Source organism: Leptonychotes weddellii, chromosome 3 (assembly GCF_054177405.1).
Source record: "Leptonychotes weddellii isolate Sample4059 chromosome 3, ASM5417740v2, whole genome shotgun sequence".
In the NCBI taxonomy this organism is placed as follows: Eukaryota; Metazoa; Chordata; class Mammalia; order Carnivora; family Phocidae; genus Leptonychotes; species Leptonychotes weddellii.
The window spans coordinates 17,224,594-17,244,244 of NC_138371.1; the positions used below are offsets into that span (position 1 = coordinate 17,224,594).

The following is a 19,651-nucleotide window of genomic DNA, read 5'->3' on the forward strand; positions in this document are numbered from 1 at the left end:
GGTGGGATCAAGCCCCAAGTCAGGCTCCTCACTCAACGGGGAGTCTGCTTGTCCCTTTGCCTCCCTCTCTGCCCCTCCGCGTGTACCTGTGTGCTCTCTCTAAAATAAATAATAAATTAAGAAAAAATATTGATCTCAAAGGTAGATACAATGAAAACAAAACCACAGTGTTAAAGTTTAACTCAAGATAGTTGGCCGACTAAGGTATGGACCCGGAGTCTGGCTCTGTTAAAGAGACGCATTGAAGAGAGGCTAGCGCCAGGGCCTTGGCCCTCAGGGCTATCCCTCTCCCCTGCGGCCAGGGGTGCACCTGTGCCTCCCAAGCTCTGGAAAACCCAGAGGTGAGCACGCTGTAACTCTGAGCAAGGGCACACGGGCCATGGGAGGGTGTATTTATAGCACTGTTTCCGGGCCAAGGCTCTTGGCGCGCAGGAGCTCCCAGTTAGCAGACTGGTAACTCAGACAGGAAAACGGAACCACCAGTAAAGATGATCTCACTGAGTGATCGAGCCCCAGTTAAATTATTCATTCATTCAAGATTTATTGAGCGCCTCCTGTGGGCCAGGCACCGTGCTGGGCGCAGAATTACAGAGATGCATAAGATACAGTCCATGCCCTGAAGGGTTCACAGTCTAGGAAGGGAGACAAACATGTAAACAAGTAACATACAGTGTGAGAAGTGCCACGAGGGAGAAGCATTTACAAAGAGCAGAGGTAGCCTGGAGGGTGAGGGGCATGGGGGTTGTCTTCCTGGATGAGGGGGCCTTTGAGGGGGGTCGTGAGAGATGAGTGGGTGTTTACCAGGCAGACAAGGCCGGAGGAGCGGGGGAAAGGCATTCCAGTCTGAAGGAACAGCATGAGCAAAGGCACAGCGGCATGGAACTGCATGTCTCGGGGGGGCGGGGAACTCTATTCTGGAGGTATTGCTAAAGTTGGTACCAGAGGCTATGGCTGGGGACAGGGGCAGAGGCGGGATGATGAGGGGACACTGAGGGCAGGGGGTATCTCGGAGGCTCACCAGAGGCGAGCAGAGCCCAAGGGAAAGCTTGAACACAGGAAGAGAAGGCTCCCAGCTGACCCGAGGTATGCTTGCTCGAGGACCTTAGGGATCCTCTCTGTGGCCCTGAAGGGACCTGGACCAGAGACCAGAGGAGAGGCTGAGCTGGGTTTCAGACCTGGGGTCCTGGAGGCCACCACCCACTCAAGAGCTGACAGCTCTCTGCTCCCAGACTTCTGATTTCTGCACTCTGCTGAGTGGACCCCTTTCCCCAGCCAGGATGGGACCAAGGATCGAATGAGAAATGACATGGGGATGTTCTTGGCAAACCGCAGAGGGCCAGAGGAATGGCTTCGTAACTAAAAGAGGAGAGGGCCTGAGGGTAAAGCAGGAGTTAGAACAAGGCAGAAGTTCCTAAGAACAAGGGCCATCAGGAGAAAACTGCTGTGGCTGGGGCGGAGGATGGCTCTCTGCCCCCTGGGAAGGGGGGTCCTTTGGGCCCCGCCTGTGGGGCTGCAGTCCCAGCTCCCAGTGTCTCCTCAGCCTGAGGGTGCTGTTTCTGTGGCAACCAGGACCCTCCCTCTTCCAGGCTGCAGGGGAGTCACTGAGGCTGAGACTGTCCAGACACGCAGACGTCAAGCCCTTTCATCTTTCCCAGAAATGGCTCTGTTTAAAAAATGCCTTCATGGTGGTGGGGGGGACACAGGGGGGAGGCTTGGGGAGGAGGGCCAGTGTCTCAGGACACCGGAGCCCAGCTGCCCCTCTGAGTGACCACTTTTCCAAGGCACCACACCTCAGGCCACTCTGGGGGGCCTGAGCGTCGTTCCCAAGCCTGGAAGGGAGAAGGGGGGAAAGGTCTCAACCTGCTCACGACTCCTGCTGGCCTGGGTTCAGGGGCTGCAGCGAGTGAGGCCTCCTGAGGGAGCGGCGACCAGCACTCTCTGCTTCCTCACCAGGGGCAGGAGCGGGACCAGGGAGGAGGCACCCTCCCAGCTGGGTCTGGAGATGTCCCAGACCCTCTCCTCTCGCCCTGGATGACTCAGCCTACCCTGCCCCCCCATGGGGTCTCCGAGCCTTTGACCAGCCTCCATCCTCTTGGTCTCATGGCCTCGTCCCCTCCGTCCCCTCGTCCCTCCTCAACCCGACGGTGCTGGGGCCTGAGGCCCACCGTGGGCGCCGATGAGGTGGTGGCAGCAGCAATGAGGGGGATGGTGTGGTGCGGGCGATGGGGGGGCCTCCCCGCTGTGGGGGGCAGGCTGTGGTGGGCTGGGGGCTGTCACTTGCTCTTGTGCAGGTCCTTCAGCTGGCGGAGCTTCTCCAGGAGCTGGGCCCGGGAGCAGCCGTCGTCCCCCGTGGGGCCCGGGCCTGGCCCCAGAGCCTCCTGCAGCACCAGACAGTGCGTCCTCAGGAAGGGGTTGTAGGAACGCTCTTCTCCCAGGGTGGACGGGCACTGTGGGACGAGAGGCACCGGTCTGGCGGAGAGTCTGGAAGCCTCCCTGTCCCCTCCCATCTTAGGGGCCAGGGGGCCTCCCTTGAAGGCCTGTGTACCAAACATGTCGGGGCTCTAGGGATGGGTCTGCAGGCCGCAGCTCAGCATGGAGGGGCTCCTGCTGGGAGTGCCCTGGGCAACCCCCCCTCCCCCCCGGGCTGGACCCCAGGCCCTGCCCCGCACGCACTGTGCTCTTGCGCTCCATTCGCTGCCTCTGGACCCACTGCATCTTCCTCTCCCGGGCCAGGTTCTCGGGCTCCACCACACCTGCAAAGCCCAGGTTCTCTTCTGCGTACTCGTGACCTAAGGACCACCGGGGGTGCGGGGGGGGGCCAAGATGCAGGACACAGAGAGAGGGGTGGTGTGGTCAGAAAAAGCCCTCCGGCTACCTGACGACCAGGGGGAGGGCTAGCACTGCCAGGAAAGCCCCAACCACACGGGGCTGCTTCTCTAAATGTGGGCACAGGTCAGCCACGAGCGAAGGGGCCGAAGCGGTTCAGGGGCAAAACCGCCAGACCTGGAGCTGGGAGCCCCGCATCCTAGCCCTGACTCCGCCCCTGCCCAGCTGTGCAACCTCAGCCAAGTCATGGCACCTCTCTGAGCCGCAGTTTTGTCATCTGGCAAGTGGGAAAAATAATGCTCCTAGAACACACATGTGTTCCCGGTGCCTAGGACAGAGCCTGGTATGCGTTTGGCATTCAATCAAGTATTTGTCAAATGAGTGGATGGATAAATATACGTTCCGAAGATTTGCTGACATCTCAGCGATGTGTTTGAGGAACTATGGCTATCCAATGTTCGTGGATGTATGTAGGGACATGCAGTGTCTGGACGCCTGGACGGACAGATGTGCCACATACATGCATGGGGATGGATGCACACACAATGTGGGCTATGGATGCATGCAGTGGATACGTGCAGAGCGGATTTACTGACTTCTCTGATAAGCAAAGGCTGTTTTCTGTTCTCGGCTCTGGCTATAAAATATCAGCCATCTCTCTGGGATGCACTGGGGCCTGCAGGGCTCCCAAGAGGCCGAGGGCTGGCTGTCAGGGGCAGTTGGCGTGAGAAGCAGAGGCATTCAGAGCCAGAACTCCAGAATGAAGGGGGCTCTGCCCTCACGGCTAGAGTTGGCTCCAGAGCTGGAGTGGTGTCCCCTCTGGGCCAGCAGCTGGGGCGGCTGGAACTCCAGGGGAGTGAGGGAGGAGTGGGAGGGGGACCTCACCAGGCCACAGCAGAGTGTCATCCCCCAGCCCCAGCACCGTGTCCAGGGAGCTCAGCATGGTCTCTGCGGTGCCCTCAAAGGTCCGTCCTGGTGAGGGGCAGTGGGTGTGTTACAAGGTAGAAGAACACAGCTCAGTCTAAGGTACATGGAGGGGGGTGGGGACCAGCGTGCATAGCTGGGGCTGGCCACCAGGCCTCAACCTGGCCCCTGCCACACTCACCCCCCAGGCCTCTACATCCTCCTTCCCACTGGTTGCTGAGCCCACAGTCACTCCCCAACCAAGCCTGTGGGAAGGCCCACATTGCACATATTGACACGTGGATGGAGAGGGGGATGGAATCTTCAGGCTGAGTGCCCAGGGCCCCAGGCACAGTTGGTGTGGGGTGGCTCTTTTCCATGGAGCACTTCTTTCTTTGCCTGGGCTGCCCTCTGAGACTCCGCGCAGCCTGGGACTGTGATCCTCCCCTACCCACGGGTCACCCTCTCATCCGGCGCTTCTCCACTTTTTGCAACCTAGTCTCTCCAGGTACTGGAGAACGAGGTAGGCTCTACCCAGTGGAAACAAACGCCCTGCCAGGTCTGTACTCAGTTGCAAGCATTGTCTCATTCTGTGCATCCCCTGTGGGGGAGTCGTGAGGGTGTTCAAAACAATGGGCTAACACGACGGGAGTAACAGCAAGGCAGTGTCTGCACTGAAAGCAAAGTTTTCGTGCACTGCATGCAGCTGTGCTGTCCTTGGGTCTCTGCCCTGACCCCCACCCCCCACTCCTGCTTCCCTTTTTGGGAGGAACTCACCACAGCCAGAGAGGAAGAGCAGGTCCCCTGAGAAGAGGCAGGAGGGACCCTTGTAGGGCTCCCCATCCAGCAGGTAGACCAGATGGCCTTGCGTGTGGCCAGGAGTGGCCAGAGCCTGGATCTGAAGCCGTCCCACGCTAACCACATCTTGATGACACAGGGGACTGAGAAGCAAGGCAGTAGGGGAGAGAAGGTGCTAGAGCTTGGGCCGTGCTGATCCTTGCCCTACCCGAGGCCCAAGGTGCTGGGTGATTTGAAGGAGGCAGGGACATGCAGTGTCTGGACGGAGCCTTACTGTTTGCCCTGCTCAGTCCTCAGGTCCAAGAGGGAGAAGGGGACAGACACACCCCACACCAGACAGGGAAGCACTGACAGTGCCCAGGGCTTCAGATCCAAACCCTCGTCTCTCCCTCTCTTGGGGACCATGGCTGGATGAGTTGGGGGGTGGGCTGTGATATGCCCTCTAAGGGCCACGAAGGGCTTCAGCAAAGATCCAACTGCTGGCAGTCCTGCAACAGTCGACTGCAGGATGGGGTGTGGGAAAGGGGGCACAGAAGGGCCACCCACCCCGGGTCAGGGACTTACTGGGTGAGGTAGGGGATGCCGTCCTGAGGGCTCCCATACACCCGACAGTCCTGGTGCCACCGGCTGAGGTCACGATTTCCTCCACTGTGGTCCCTGGAGGATGGCAGAGACAGGCAGGGACTCTGAGGGGCAATGGTACTAGGCCTCTTTGCCTTCCTCGTTCCAGATCTCCAGGCCTTCGAGCCCTGAGCCCTAGGCTTCTGAACTGAGCCAAGCTGTCCACACCTCTAGGCCTTTGTTGGAGCTGCTCCCCTGCTCTCAGCGTCATCCCCACGACTTGCCACCCCTCCCCTCCATCGCCCAGCCAATGCCGACTGATCTTTCTGGACTCTCTCAGCTCCAGGGTCATCAGCGTCTAATTCCTCCAAGTGGATCTGATCACACTTCACCAAGGGCCTCCACCTCGTGTACTTTGTGCCAACTGCCACCTAAATGTTTGCCATTGTTGTACACTGTCACACAAGGCTGTCTCCCCTACCGACTATAATCTCCTTGAGGAAAGAACTCACAGGGTTTGCCCATGTCCTGAGCACACTGGGCATCTAATACATGCCCAAGGAACGAAAGATAAATGCCTGCCCTGCCCTCCTCTAGGGTTTCAGGAGCCTGATAAGTGCTGCGGTGGGAGACCCACCCATTCCCTCCTTCTCTGCTGGTGCCCCCATGACTTTATGAAGAAGGTGGGTGCCCTCGCATCCTGACTCCCTGCCCCCCAGCCCAGCCTGTCCTCACTGGGCCTAGTCCTGCCAAGCCCACTGGGGCAAGGGTCGGCCAGGGAAGATCATCTGTACCCAGACCCCCACCCCAGCCCCTTACCAGTGCTTGTGGGTGCAGAGGATGGCAACCAAATTAACGCCCTCCTTTTCAATGGAAGCCTGGGGGAGAGAAGAGGTACTGAGACGGAGGAGCAGTGTGCAGGAAGGGACAGGGGTGCAGGTGCTGGGCAAAGGGGGGAGAGCAGGGAGGATGAGGGACAGGGAGGTGATGAGCTAGAGGATGAGAGGGTAGGGAGGAGAAGGCTGGGGAGAAGGGGGGCAGCCAAGGCTGAGCCAGGGCATAGGGGAGGCCATGGGGAGGTGGGTGGAGGGAGGCGCGAGGGGCAGAGGAACACACAGATACATGTGCACACAGAGAAATAAGAAATGGGAAGGAAAGATGGAGAGACCCAGACACTGACAGACACAGATGAGGAGAGAAGTAGGAGGGTCAGAAAGGTGCCACAGAGAGTGAAAGACAGAAGAAACCTCAGACCATGGTCCTGAGTCAGCATCCCTTTCCGTCTGGCTCGGCTTCCCCCTCGGCTGTCCCCGCCCCCCCACCAGCCCCCGCCTCGCCCCGGACACTGGCCCCACCCCCTGCTGTGGTTGGGGGGGTCTCTGTGTGTACTTGCATGTCAGGGCCTGTGTGTGAGGGCACAAGGAGGGGGCACATCCCACCGGCAGAGGGGTCAGGGACTGCCCCTCTCCAGTGAGGGAAAGCTGCCAGTCCCCACGATGACCCAAAGTGCCCCTGCCCCGCCCCCAGTCCTCCCCTCACCTGTACGGCCTGAGGGTCTGAGGGGTCCACAGCCACAGCCAGCCGGGCATGGGTGTCGATGATGAGGTAGCTGTAGTTGTCTGAGAGGACGGGGATGGGAAGCACCTTCACTCCTGGGGGACAGAGACGGGCCGTGGGCGGGGTGCCGGGCACGGAGCCCAGCGGTCGAGGGGGGTAGTATGATGGCGCGTAGGCGGGGGTGGGGCTGGGCACGGCTTGGGGCCACGCTGGCCCGGGGCAGCCAGAGCTCACCGTTGAAGAGGCGGGGCTGCGTTCTGGAGTGGCCTTTGGGGTAGCGGTTCCGAGCCCTGCGCAGCTGCTGGCGGTAGAAGAGGTACCCGAGCCAGGTGCGCGTGTACAGGCTGTACCTGCAGGGCGGGAGGTCTGCGCTCAGCCCCGCCCCCGTCTCCACCCTCGGCCACACCCGCAGTCGGCGCGTCTCCGCCGTCACTTAGCGTGTGCCTCCCGTGTGCCCTGCTCGGGCTCTCGGTCCTCAGGCCGAGAGGGAGAAGGGGACAGACACCCCCAAGCCCCAGGCCCACCGGGGGAGATGTGAGCTGAGGGATTCACAGAAGGGACTCAGAGGTGAGGGGTTTATTCCCCAAAAGGGGTGGAGGAGTTAGGAAGCGAAATGAGGTGGGAAACGTAGTTCCAAAGAGCAGTGGCGCATCACATCACGCCGGGGAGCTGCTGAACCAGATTCCCTGCCCCGTCCCCCCGTCTGTGCCGGCTCAGCCGGTCCGGGGTGGGGCCTGGGAATTTGCATTTCTAACAAGCTCCAGGTGCTGCTGGTTGCCGCTGGCCCGGGGACCAAACTCGGAGAGCCTCCGGGGCAGAGGAAACAACACGCAAGGCCCAGAGGCAGCAGACAGCAGGGCCTTGTTTGGGGAAACTATAGAAAGTTCTGTCCGGTGGGTTGGTGGGTTGGTGGAGGAAGCAGGCAGAGGCGAGGCGGGATGGCCTGACCACACTCCCTCTTCCCACCACCATGTCAGGCCATCTCAGGCTACAAATGCGACAGGGGAGAAAGTGGCACAAGGCACAGAGGGGTCTTGTGGCTAAGAGTCCTCCAAACACAGGATGGCGGCATGCAGGGCGAGCATGTGACCGGCGCAGGCACACACGGCCCCACGCTGGGTTCAATGCTCCACTGCCGCCATCTTGAAATTCTTCATGATTTTACCTTTGGATTTGTGTCCCGGAAGTGAAGTCTGATAGGACGAGGGAATGCGGGGTCGAAGCCCACACAGTATGCGCATGCTCGGTCCCTGCTGTTTCCCCCCCGCCCCACGTTCACGGTGCCCACGAGCACAGGATTCTGGTGGCCCCACCGTGGTGGGGATTCAAGACTCAAAGGGGCTACAAGGTGAGTATACAACTATGTATACAGAGGCCACGCCTTTGGTCCAAACCAGAACGTGCTTCAGATGCATAAAGAAGGTGCTCTAAGAAACACAAATGACCGAGAAACCCTGCCCCATCCTTTCTTACTCGTGTTACTTCCCTGTATGATCCGTTTTCGCTGCAAACAACGCTACAGGAGGCAAGGGAAAGAGGGTAGCCCATCTGTCCTGTCCCTTCCGTCCTCCCTGGCTCGTTAGTAAGCCGGAGGCAGACGGGGCTGGCAGAACGTGGGTGTACCAAAAGTGAAAATAGAAACAGGTGATTCCGTTTTGTGCGGCATTTCCACTGCTTGGGTAAGAACAAAATACTGTGTACAAGCTAGGAAACGTGAATTACAGTTTCAGTGATTTCATATGTGACTTAAATGTCCTTATATTTGCATTTGAAACTGGGATTGTACAGGGGTGCCTGGGTGGCTCAGTTGGTTGAACCTCTCCCACTCGGTTTCAGCTCAGGTCCTGATCTCAGGGTTTTGGGATAGCGCTCTGCGCTGGTGTGGAGCCTGCTTGGGATTCTCTCCGCCTCCTACCTGTAACCCTCCCCTCCCCCCCGCAAATCAAAAACAAAAAACTGGGATTGTATATAATAAAGCAAAAGGCAAAATTCATGCTGATAATTTAGATTTTTAATTTTTCTTTACTTATGCTGATGTTAAGTAGCAAATTAAAAACATCAGGACAGGGGTGCCTGGGTGGCTCAGTCGTTAAGCGTCTGCCTTCGGCTCAGGTCATGATCCCAGGGTCCTGGGATCAAGCCCCACATCAGGCTCCCTGCTCCATGGGAAGCCTGCTTCTCCCTCTCCCACTCCCCCTGCTTGTGTTCCCTCTCTCACTGTGTCTCTGTCAAACAAATAAAATCTTAAAAAAAAAAATAAAAATAAAAACATCAAGACAAGTCAAAAGCGAAATCATAGAAGAAAGGAAAAGCTTATATTTTAGTATCTTTCATGGCACCTTTTTCCTGCTCTTTGAGCAAGAGGCTCCAGATTCCATTTTACACTGGGCCCTGCAAATATTGTGAGCAGCCCAGCCAGCTCAGGACGAGCCACTTCAAACTGTCTCACACCTTGGTCTCTCACAAGGAAAAATGAGACCAGGGTGGGGTGCTGGGCTGCTGGTGTCAAAAGCCTCCTGTGTCAATGTTTAGGGTCATCCAGCAAGTCAGTCAGAAAAGGGGCAGGGATTCTGGCTGATTAAGACTGAGACAGAGAAGGGGCACCTTGGTGGTTCAGTTGGTTAAGTGTCTGCCTTCAGCTCAGGTCGTGATCCCAGAGTCCTGGGACTGAGCCCCATGTCGGACTCCCTGCTCAACGTGGAGTCTGCTTCTCCTTCTCCCTCTGCCCCTCCCCCCTGCTCGCTCTCTCTCCTGCTCTTTCTCTCTCAAATAAATAAATAAAATCTTAAAAAAAAAAGCCTGAGAGGAGTCAAGGTGCAGGGTTGGGGGTAGATGATGGACCCTAAATATCTATGGAGATTTGCTGTGTCTGTCTTGGGGTGGAGGGGGCAGGGGCAGCCGCTCTTGAGGCCCCTTTGGGAAGAGCTGGCTGATTTGTCTACAAACAAGTTGGTCAAACATGAGCAGGTCTCCATGATTGCATTAGAGATTAATCACTGCCATCTCTGTTCTGGGTGCCTGTGCACCCGTGTGCCTCGGGAAATTGGACACCCTGTGGCAGGGTTTTGCCATGCTTTCTGTGTCTTTATGTCCAGTTTCCATAGTCTTTCTTTCTTTCTCTCTCTCTTTCAGATTTTATTTATTTATTTGACAGAGATAGAGAGTACAGCCAGGGGGAGCAGCAGTGGGAATGGGAGAAGCAGGCTCCCCACTGTGCAGGGAGCCCGACGTGGGGCTCGATCCCAGAACCAACCCTGGGATCACGACCCGAGCTGAAGGCAGACGTCCAACCGACTGAGCCACTCAGGCGCCCTGGCCCTCTTTCTGTTTCATTTTCAAATCAGTTGCAGATCTTCCCACTTTCACCCATGCAACAGTATTTAGTGAGGCCTGGCTCGGCTTTGGGCAGAGTGAGTAAGGCAGAGTCACTGCCCTCTGGCAGCTTATACATAAGCTAGTGGGACAGGCAGGATAACAAACACATTGTCAAGTCAAGATGACAACACCAAACTGGGCAACAGAACAGAGAATGGTGACATCAAGGAAGGCCACTCTGGAGGTGACATTTCTAAGAAGTGAGGGGGCCCGCTGGGCCAGAATCTGGGGAAGGCTCACCAAGAACGGGACAGACGGGAAGTGTAAAAGTCCCCGCGGGGAGGAAAGCACCCAGCCGGCAGGGGCTGCCCGTTCTCTGCGCTGTGCTCTGGTAATTACAGAGCCGGCGCACCAGATAGGCCCAGCAGGAAGGGATCGGCTGGAACAACATAAATGTCCTGGATCGGATTCTAGACCAGAAGAGGAATGTTAATGGGACAACTGGAAAAATTTCAGTAAGGTCTGGAGAGTCGGTAAGAGTTTATATGGACGTTAACGTCTCGGTTTTGCTGACTGTCTGTGGTTAGGGAAGACGTAGCATTCAGGGGAGCCCGGTGAGAGGTATAGGTGGATCCTGTGTACTGTTTTCGCAAGTCTGAAATTATTTCAAAATGAAAACTTAAAAGATCATAAATAAGTCAATAAAATCACTTTTGTCTGTGCCCTGACACCACCTTGCATCCATGCCTGGAGTCCTGTTCCTGACCTCACTCCTTCCTACTTAGGCTTATAGAAAGTGCCTGGGCCCTGGCCACAGGAAGCTCTGGGTTCCAGTGATGGCTTGGCGCCCCCAGCCCCGTGTCCTTGGGCGAGTTATTGGTCTCTTAGATCAGCTTCATCTACAGAGTGGCGACACCATGACTTAGTCCTGCAGGACTGTGTGAACGTTCAGTGACATAAAACAAGATAACAAATGTGAATAGTCCGCCGAGGGCCTGGTGGGTGGAAGGTTTAGCAACTGTCGCTTCCTTCCCGAATTCAGCCGGGGCCCCCTCACAGCTGTTGGAACATGGCTGTCCACATTCGGGAGGGACTGATAAATGTTGCCTGTCTTCCCTTACTGGATGATTCTTATATGTGCTTTCTCCCCCAGCGAAGGTCAAGAGCCACGAGGGCAGGGGCTGTGCACTGGGAGGCTGCCATCAACAAGGCCCCTTTCTTTCATTCACTCTCTTCAGCAAATCCTTGCTGCACGTGCTGGACGCAGGGCAGAGAGCAGAGAGCAAGGCCGTCGGGGCCGCCAGACCCCAGACCAGGAAAGGAGTCAGTCAGAGGCAAGGGCCGCCAGACCCCAGACCAGGGAAGGAGTCAGTCAGAGGCAAGGGCCGCCAGACCCCAGACCAGGGAAGGAGTCAGTCAGAGGCGAGCGGCTGAGTGCAGCTGGTGAGGGAAGAGAGCAGCAGAGGGGACGCAGTCTGACTGCAGACAAGGTGCTCAGGGAAAAGGCCTGGCTCTTCCCTGACGGTCACACCTGAGCCGGAACGGAAAGAAGAGACGGAGGGCAGGCTGTCCCGGGCGCAGTGGCACCAAGGCCCCGAGGCAGGCAGGCATGTTCTAGGAGTTGCCAGGCAGGGCGGAGGGATGGAGAGTGCCAGGGAAGGGGTCAGCGGGGTGGGCAGGCCAGCCTGGGGGTGGGGGGGGCATTGCTGGCGGGTTTTAAAGCGGGGAGGCACATGCTTTGACTTCCCTGTTTAAGAGCTTGGGGGCCTGCAGTGCTGGAGGGAGCGGTGAAAGGGCGCAGGATGGCAGGTGGCCGGAGGAACTGAGTCGTCAGTGGGGGACATGACAAGGGACTGTCAGGGTGACAGGACTGGAGGGGTGAGGCAGAGGTAGGGGGGAATGGATGCCAGACCTGAGATGGGTGCCCTGCTTGGCTATGGGGGGAGGGACGAGGTGGCTTTGTGGGCCTGAGGTCTGGGTCACTGTACAGAGCACCGGAAGGCTGGCCTGGGCTGGGAGGTGGGGGCGAGGACCCAGTGACTCTGGGATCCTGTCCCCAGGCCTGCTCCTTCCCTGACAGTGACTGCTGTGTGACTCTCTCCAGCCTCAGAACTGTGGCTCCTTCTTCATCTGCCTGCTGTGCTGACTGGGCGTCACAGTCATCAGGGTCCAAAACCGTGCTTGTGAGCTCCTTCCCGTATCCCCCTACGGCCTTGCTCTCTGAGAAAGGCCGTGTCACCCTCCCAGTGGAGGGTGAGCTTGAGCTCACAGCTTGAGCTCCACATTGAGCTCTCTCCCTGACATATGCTACCCCAACTGAATCCTCTCAGTCTCGCCTCCCCACAACCCAACATGGGTTGCGCCAGGGAACAGGCCCCCGAAGCTCTTCATGAGGCCCTTGCGAAAGCCGCCTTTCCTCAGCTCTCTGCCCAAACCGCAAACCAATGGAAAAATGTAAGTTCTTAAAGCGCCACCTGAACGAGTCCTGCTCCTGCTCAAGACCCCTCTGTGGCTCCCCACTGCAGGGGCAGGAAGGAGGTGGGCTGCGAGGTGGGCACAGGGACTTCACCATGTCAGTAATATTTTGTTGCTTAAGCTGGGAGGTCGGGGGAATTGTTATATTATCTATCTTCTTGTGAATGCCTCCAATACCTCCTGCAAATCTCAGACTACCATCCTGCCTCAGCTCCTGCCTCAGCTCCTGCCCTGTGGCCTTGAATACCCTCCAGGCCTTCTGGATTTACTCAAATCCTAAGTATCCTTGGGCACTCGGCTCAAAGCCACCTCCCTGGTCCCTCAGTGGCAGGGCCTTATCCACTTCTCCCTGGTGTCTAATCAGTGCCATGCATGGTGTAGGCGGACTCGGCTGGTGACCCAGCCTGCTCCTCCTGGCTCCTCTGCACCACCCCCCGGGGTACCCCCAGCCCCAGCACAGCACAAACTGGCTCTCAGAAAATGCTGACTTGGTGCCCAGGAAAGGCTGGGGTGGGGGGGCCAGCATGCCGGTGTTAAAGCAGCAACTTGGTGCAGAGAGTGCTTCATCAGCTCCGTGGGCCCCATGCCTGGCTGTGGACCTTGTGATGCCTGGTGGGGGCTTATGAGCCCAAGCTGCAACCGCCTCTGCCCCTGCTCTCCCCTCCCCTGCTCGCCCATCGGCTTCCCACGTCCCTCCCTCTCCCTGCTGCACCCACACACCTGGCCCAGCAGGGTGCTCTGATAACCAGGTCACCTAGACCCAAGGGCATGGGTGGGGCTGCGTCACAGGGCACCAAATCCCAACCTCCCAGGCTCTGGGGTCTGGGCCCGGGGCCCCTGAATGGAGGAGATGGAGGGAGCACTGGACAGGGGTCTGCACATGCAGATGGAGCACACGGGCTCATCTCCTCCCAACCTCACTTCAGCGTAGCCCTGAGCTAAGTGTCTCCCCACCAGTCATCTCCTGTCCACCCCCAAACAACCTGGAGGCAGCTACTATTCGTTCCTCCATGTTATAGACGAGGACACGGAAGCCCGGAAAGGTGGGAAGGGGTCCACTCAGGATCACACCAAAGCGAGTGGTGGGGCAGAGAATCATCCCCAGCAGCCTGATCCTAGAGTTCACACTCTAACTACTAACATCCTCCCCGAACCCCGAATGAGGGCGGAGGATGACATGAGTGGGCCTGAAGTATTTTCGGGTAGACCCACCTCCTCTGAGGGTCTCTGTTGAGAAAAAGGATATGTCAGGGTGATTTCAGTGACGCAGACACGCGACCCAGCATCTGGCCCCTGGGACCTCTTGGATCACTGGTTTTAGCCTTTTCGAGACCCACACTTGGGCCGAATTCATTACATGTGCTGCATTTTGCTGATGAATGCAGAGGGTCCGAGACCCCATGGACCTCAGGGTAAGACACCCTGAACTGGAGAATCCTGAAGGTCCCTTTCAAATCAAGGCTCTGATTCCTAATCCCGGATTTATGACTGGGTTGATGGTTCCATGGGCAGAAGAGTAGGAAAACAGAACAGACCCCAGCCAGGAAAATGTGAAGGTGAAGGAGTCACTGGGAAGAACCTGTCCCATCTGCTAGCCCCCCCACCTTGCTGGGAGTCACTGCCCCATCTAACGGGCCCCTACAGCTTCCTTTCTAATTTTGCCAGAGGCAAGAACCAGGAACGCACTCCCCGCCTAGGTTTCCCTCTCTGTGAAACCGGGTGCTCCTCCTCCTCCCTGAAGGAGCAGCTCAGCCTGGAAAGGTCACATGATTTACAAGATGCTGCTGACACCCCAGGGCCTGATGTGGGATTCAAACTCTCTGCCATGGGGTTCCCAGGCATCGTCAGAAAGGTGGGATCTGGGCCTGAGGCCACTGCATCAGAATGATTTGGGGTGCTGGTTAAACAGGAAGATTTGGACCTTTTCCTCTTCTCCCTGCTCTCCCCGCCCCCACCCTCAGCCCCACCCCCACCCCCGATGCCCTGGCCCCTTGCCTGGATTCTGATTCAGCAGTTCTGGGGCCCAGAACTACCCACTGTCCCTTCACCAAAAACAAAAGAAAAGTTTCCTAATTGGTCTCCTGGGACTCAGAAAAACCGCTGTGCAGGTTTGGGTGGGGGTGGGGGCAGATTGCCTGGGGTGATCCCCTGCAGTTGCCCTGAGGGGCCCTCCCTGAGGGGTTAGGGCTGGGACACAGCACCAGTCACCCCAGTGAGGGGTCACGGGCACACCTTTCACTCCCAGCCTCACTGAACAGAAGCATGGCTTCTCTGGCTTCTGAGTCTGAACTTCTAGACCCATGGGAGGCCTGTGGGCCAGCTGGGGACTGAGACACAGCCCCTCCCTTCCCCCTGCTCCCTCAGACACCCAGTACAGAACACACAATGGAGCTCTTCTTCCCCTCCTCCCGCGGGCAGTCTCCCCATCTGGGCCAGAGAGGCCTGAGGGCTCTCAAGTGTCAGTCCCACCTCGTCCTGGGCCCTGAACTCCACTAGGCCCCAACACGCAGGCCCAGGTTGCTGCGGCCTCTGGTCAAGGGGGCACTTTTGGCATCTCCTCTCATGCCCCCCAGGACACAGACTGCCCCAGGCTTTGCACCTCTTTATGAAACCAAACCCAGAAATGCCTGTCTGAGGGCCGAGGGGCCTGGAGCGCTACTGGAACGGGGCCTGCTCTCAGGACCCTTAGGAACAGAAAGAGACTCAATGTTTTACACTTTCTCAAAACTGAGGAAACCAAAGAAGATAATGAGACAGCTAAAAAGGCCCTAGGGAGGGAGTTTCCTGAAGCTGCCGGCAAGCCTGGAGTTGCGGGGGGCACTTCCCCATTCCCAGGAGAGGGGCAGTACCTGCGCGGGGTCGGAACAGGCCTGCCAGGGGGACCACGCGGCCGAGCTCCAGGCTCCATGCCGGCCCGCAGCCCTCACAGCCCTCTCTGGACTCCATCCATCTTCCCCAGAGCGAGGAGGAGGCCGGCTGAGGGCTCTCAAGGGGAATCAGAGGCACCGCCATGGCTAGAGGCCTCTTGTCCAGGTCTCAGTCCTGCCTGCGACCCTGGCCACCTGCCCAGCCAAGGCCCCTGGGTTTTGTTTGATTTGGGTTTGGGTCTGTTCCTTCGGCTTTCCCCTGCTCTCCCTCACCCCAGTGCCAGGCCCTCTTGATTCAGTCCTGTTCCCTGGGCTAGGAGTCCAGTGGGGGAATCGGACCTGTGGACACCTAATGTAAGAACAAGCCAGAATGTGCAGTGAAAGCTCTAAGGGGGAGGCCAGGGCCAAGGTCATGCTGGAGGCTGAGATGAATTTGGACTGGGGAGGCTGGGCAGGCTTCATGGAGGAGACGGCACCTGCGCCAAGCTTTTCATTCATTCAAAAAACTTTTTAACAAGAGCCAACTGTGTGCCTGGCACTGTTCTGGACACTGGGATACATTACTGAAAGATATTTCTTCCCTCCTGCGGCTCAGATTCTGGTTGGGGGAGGAAACCAATAAACCAATAGACAAATCAATATATAGGATGCCCTATGGTGATATGTACTATGGAGAACAATAAAGCAGGGTAGAGGGGAGAGAGTGCAGGGGTGTGAGTGTTGCTATTTTTATATGGGGTGGTCAGAGCAAGACTCCCCAATAGGGTGAGATTTGAGCAGAGACCTGAAGGGAGTGGGGCAGCAGACCATGTGGCCATCTGGGGGGAAGAAGGTTCTAGTGAGAGAGAACAGCAATCGAAGGGCTCAGAGGTAAGACTGTCTTAGAGTGTTTAGGGAAGAGCCAAGTGGCCGGAGTAGGCACCTTGCAGAAGGAGCAAAGTGAAGAGCATAAAAGGTGGGGTGGGGGATGGGCTGGTCACCCAGGACCTTGAAGCCATTCGGGAGGGATCTGAGCAGAGAATGGCACATTTCTGACTTAAATCTTAACGGTTTCGTTCTAACTGCTGCGCTGAGAATACTTTGGGGGTACAAACGCCAAAGGAAGTGGTCAGTTTAGGAGGCCAGGCAGGAGAGGACCATGGGTTGGCCCAGGGTGACAATAGCAGAAGTACGGATAGGTGTGTTCGGATTTGGGATATATTTTATTTTTATTTATTTATTTTTTTAAAGTAAACTCTACACCTAACATGGGGCTTGAGCTCAAGACCCCAAGATCAAGAGTTGTATGCTCTACCAACTGAGCCAGCCAGGTGTGCTTGGATGTATTTTGAAGGTGAGCTTTGAGAATGCAACAACATTTGACAGGTAGAGACATACGGAGGAAGGAAGGTCTGATGGGCCCCAGACGGAAGTGTAGAAAGAGTTCCAGGCCTGTGGAAGATGGCATTGGGCAGGTCTGCAGGGGGTGAAGGAGGGTCCCAAAGGCCTGGGCAGGGGTGTAGGCAATGTGGCTCGGGGAAGGAGGCACCCACTCAGAGCCACGCTTTGGAGCCAAGGGGCCGCTGTGGATGCTGGGGCTGTAGCTCCCCAGGGTCCCAAAGGCCTGTGAAAGGAAAAGGACCCTGCTCCCCTCATGCAGGCTGCGCTGGGGATGGCCCAGCCCACTGCCTCTGCGCAGCCTTCATTCAGGTCACAAGCAGGTGGGTCATTTACTTCAGGGCCCTCAGCCCAGGATTCTTGCCACTCCTTGAAATCAAGCCAGTGGGCCTCACAGGCCCCAGAGAAGGGGTTCCTCTTGCAGGAATAGAGCAAGCAAGGTCTGTCCCAGGGACAGTTGGTTTTACCTGGGTCAGGAGAGTCAAGAAAGACCCTCTCTGCCTAGGAATGAAGAGGGGGTTTGGTCAGGGAGGATAGAAGGGCTTTGGCAGCTAGGACTGCCCACCCCAAAGGCTGGCTGTCATCTCCTTTCTCAGTTGTGCAAGACGTTCCGAGCCCCAGACGAGCTCAGCTTTGTTCCCCATTCACCCCCGCCCCCCCGGGAGACAGAGGCTCTGCTCAGGGCCCCATTCTTTTTTTCTTTAAAGATTTTATTTATTTATTTGACAGAAAGAGACAGCGAGAGCAGGAACACAAGCAGGGGGAGTGGGAGAGGGAGAAGCAGGCCTCCCGCTGAGCAGGGAGCCCAATGCGGGGCTAAGTCCCAGGACCCTGGGATCATGACCTGAGCCGAAGGCAGACTTAACTGACTGAGCCACCCAGGCACAGGGCCCCATTCTGCAACACCTTCTCAACTACCACTGAGGAGGCAAAGGGGCAAAAGGGAAACTGAGGCACAAAGCTGGTGGCACACATGGGAGAGTCCCACGCTCCTGATGCCAGCCTCCTCAGTCACCCCTGCCACTCCCTGGGGAACTTGTCGTGCCCTGCCTCCTGCCACAGTTTGGGTCCCTGTTCATGCTCCTTTCCCCTATACTTTGAGAGCAGCAACCAGACTCTGTTCATATCTGTGATCCCACAATCCCAACCCAGAAGAGTTAGGAGTTCACTGGATGAATAAAGGGATGTGGAATTTCCTGAGCGGTGGGTGGACAGGATAGGCTTGGAAAACAGGAGAAGTAAGGAAGGAAGCTCCAGAAGGAGCCTGGCCAATGCCACCCTACCACCCACTCCCCATGCTCCAGAATGAGCCATTGCTAACATTTCCCAAGCACTTACTATGAGCCAGACCTTTGCATTTGTATGCACAATTTCATTTGGTCCTCACGGGATCCCCATGAGGGAGGTACAATCACCATGCCCATTTTACAGATGCAGATAACCGAGGCACAGAGAGGCTGAGTTATCTATCCAAGGTCCCGTGGCTACTAAGCAACAAACCTTAGGATTCAAAAGCAGATTCGTCCAACCCCACATGCAATGTGCTTCACTGTCTCCCATGCTCCCATGTGTGTGTCTATCTCAGGTTAGCCTGGGTGTACCCTCCCTGATGCCCAGGCATCCCCATCCCAAGACAACTGTGGTTATGTCTGAGGAAAGCCCTTTATAAAATTTTCAAATACCACTGATTACTTGTGGTAATCATTAACTACTTGTTATTAATGATAACTGCTCTTCTCTTAGTATTTCCATCACCTGCTTTCCAGCCCCCAATGGAACCCTCTATTTGTGGTCCTCCCAGCCCCATGTTTAGGGTGGAGTGTGCCCCGCACTCTGCCCCTTCCCATCACAGCCTGTCCCATCCTATCCTCCCCTCCCCCTCCTCCCCATCCTTCCTGGAGGCAACCCCCCAGCAGCAACACCTGCCCATTTCCCCCAGACCATTTCCTGCTCACACCCCCTGTCCCTCCCAGCAGCCAACAGCCTCTCCCCCAAGGGACTGAACTGATTGTTTCCCAGACCGTGGAGGGGCAGGATCTGGAATTCTGATTCCAGGCACGCCCTTCTGCTCTGCAAATTTGGGGAGCTGATTCCAAGGCAATAGGGAGATCCAGACATAGGAAAGCCCAACAGAAAAACCAAATTCCAAAGAAGTTCTCTGAGAATTCCAAGTTTGGGGAATTTGGAAACTCCCAGATCCTAAGTTCTAGGAATACCCAGACCCTCAGGATTCGGAGAAGGCGATCTTGGAAATTCTTATTTCAGGACTTCTGATTCCAGTTCTTTGTGGAAACCTTTCTTTTCCACTTCCTCAGGCCATTTGTATGACTTCAATGTGACTGACTTTGAAAGCCAGAAGTAAATTTAAAAATCCTTCTCCACATAGAGCTGTGAAATTCCCAGAAATTTTATGGGGAAATTTTTTTTTAGGTCCCAAATATGAAATTATTTAAATATCTGTAAATCTCATTATTTAACGCTATTTGCAGAGCAATGGTGACTTGGTTGGAGCATTATCAAGAATGTGACCAATGTTGGGGTGCTGGCTGGCTCAGTGGGTATAGCATGTGACTCTTGATCTTGGGGTCATGAGTTTGAGTGCCGAGCCCTAGGTTGGGTGTAGAGATTACTTAAAAATAAAAAAAATCTTAAAAGAAAAAAAAGAATGTGACCAATGTTTGAGCCATTAGAGATGTGAATGCCCCAAAGGCACCCATGCAAGATTCTCCCTCCCCCCCATGCTTTTCCACTTTTCCCCCCACTAGCCCTTGTATCTACTCCTTAGACTGAGTTTGAGTAGAATCCCAGCGCTGAAGCTTCTTGGAAGATCTGGGGTGGTCTGGGCAGGAGGGATAAATTGTACAATGTCCTCTCTGAAGCTCAGGAAATTCCCTGGCTTAGGCCCTCCCCGAAACCGGGCCAGTGGCCAGGGCTCCCACAGTTCCCGTCCCCATCATAGCTGTCCTCAAGCT

General features: G+C 56.5%; 1 protein-coding gene across 7 annotated transcripts in view; it reads right to left on the bottom strand.

Moving 5' to 3' along the window:
• Positions 1-516: 516 nt before the first annotated feature.
• Positions 517-19,651, bottom strand: part of PNKD (PNKD metallo-beta-lactamase domain containing) — a 62,038-nt gene continuing 42,903 nt past the window's right edge. For 3 of the 7 annotated variants that reach the window (XM_031021844.2, XM_006750539.3, XM_006750540.3), the window contains 8 exons: positions 6,880-6,995; positions 6,628-6,740; positions 5,908-5,966; positions 5,092-5,184; positions 4,507-4,670; positions 3,712-3,798; positions 2,674-2,789; positions 517-2,447 (listed from right to left, as the gene is read on the bottom strand). In XM_031021844.2, the coding sequence (XP_030877704.1) occupies positions 2,274-2,447; positions 2,674-2,789; positions 3,712-3,798; positions 4,507-4,670; positions 5,092-5,184; positions 5,908-5,966; positions 6,628-6,740; positions 6,880-6,995 (922 nt within the window). In that variant the 3' untranslated portion in view covers positions 517-2,273. The remainder of the gene's footprint in view (positions 2,448-2,673; positions 2,790-3,711; positions 3,799-4,506; positions 4,671-5,091; positions 5,185-5,907; positions 5,967-6,627; positions 6,741-6,879; positions 6,996-19,651) is intronic. The other 4 variants (XM_081813617.1, XM_081813618.1, XM_031021843.2 and 1 more) reach the window with 3 other exon arrangements.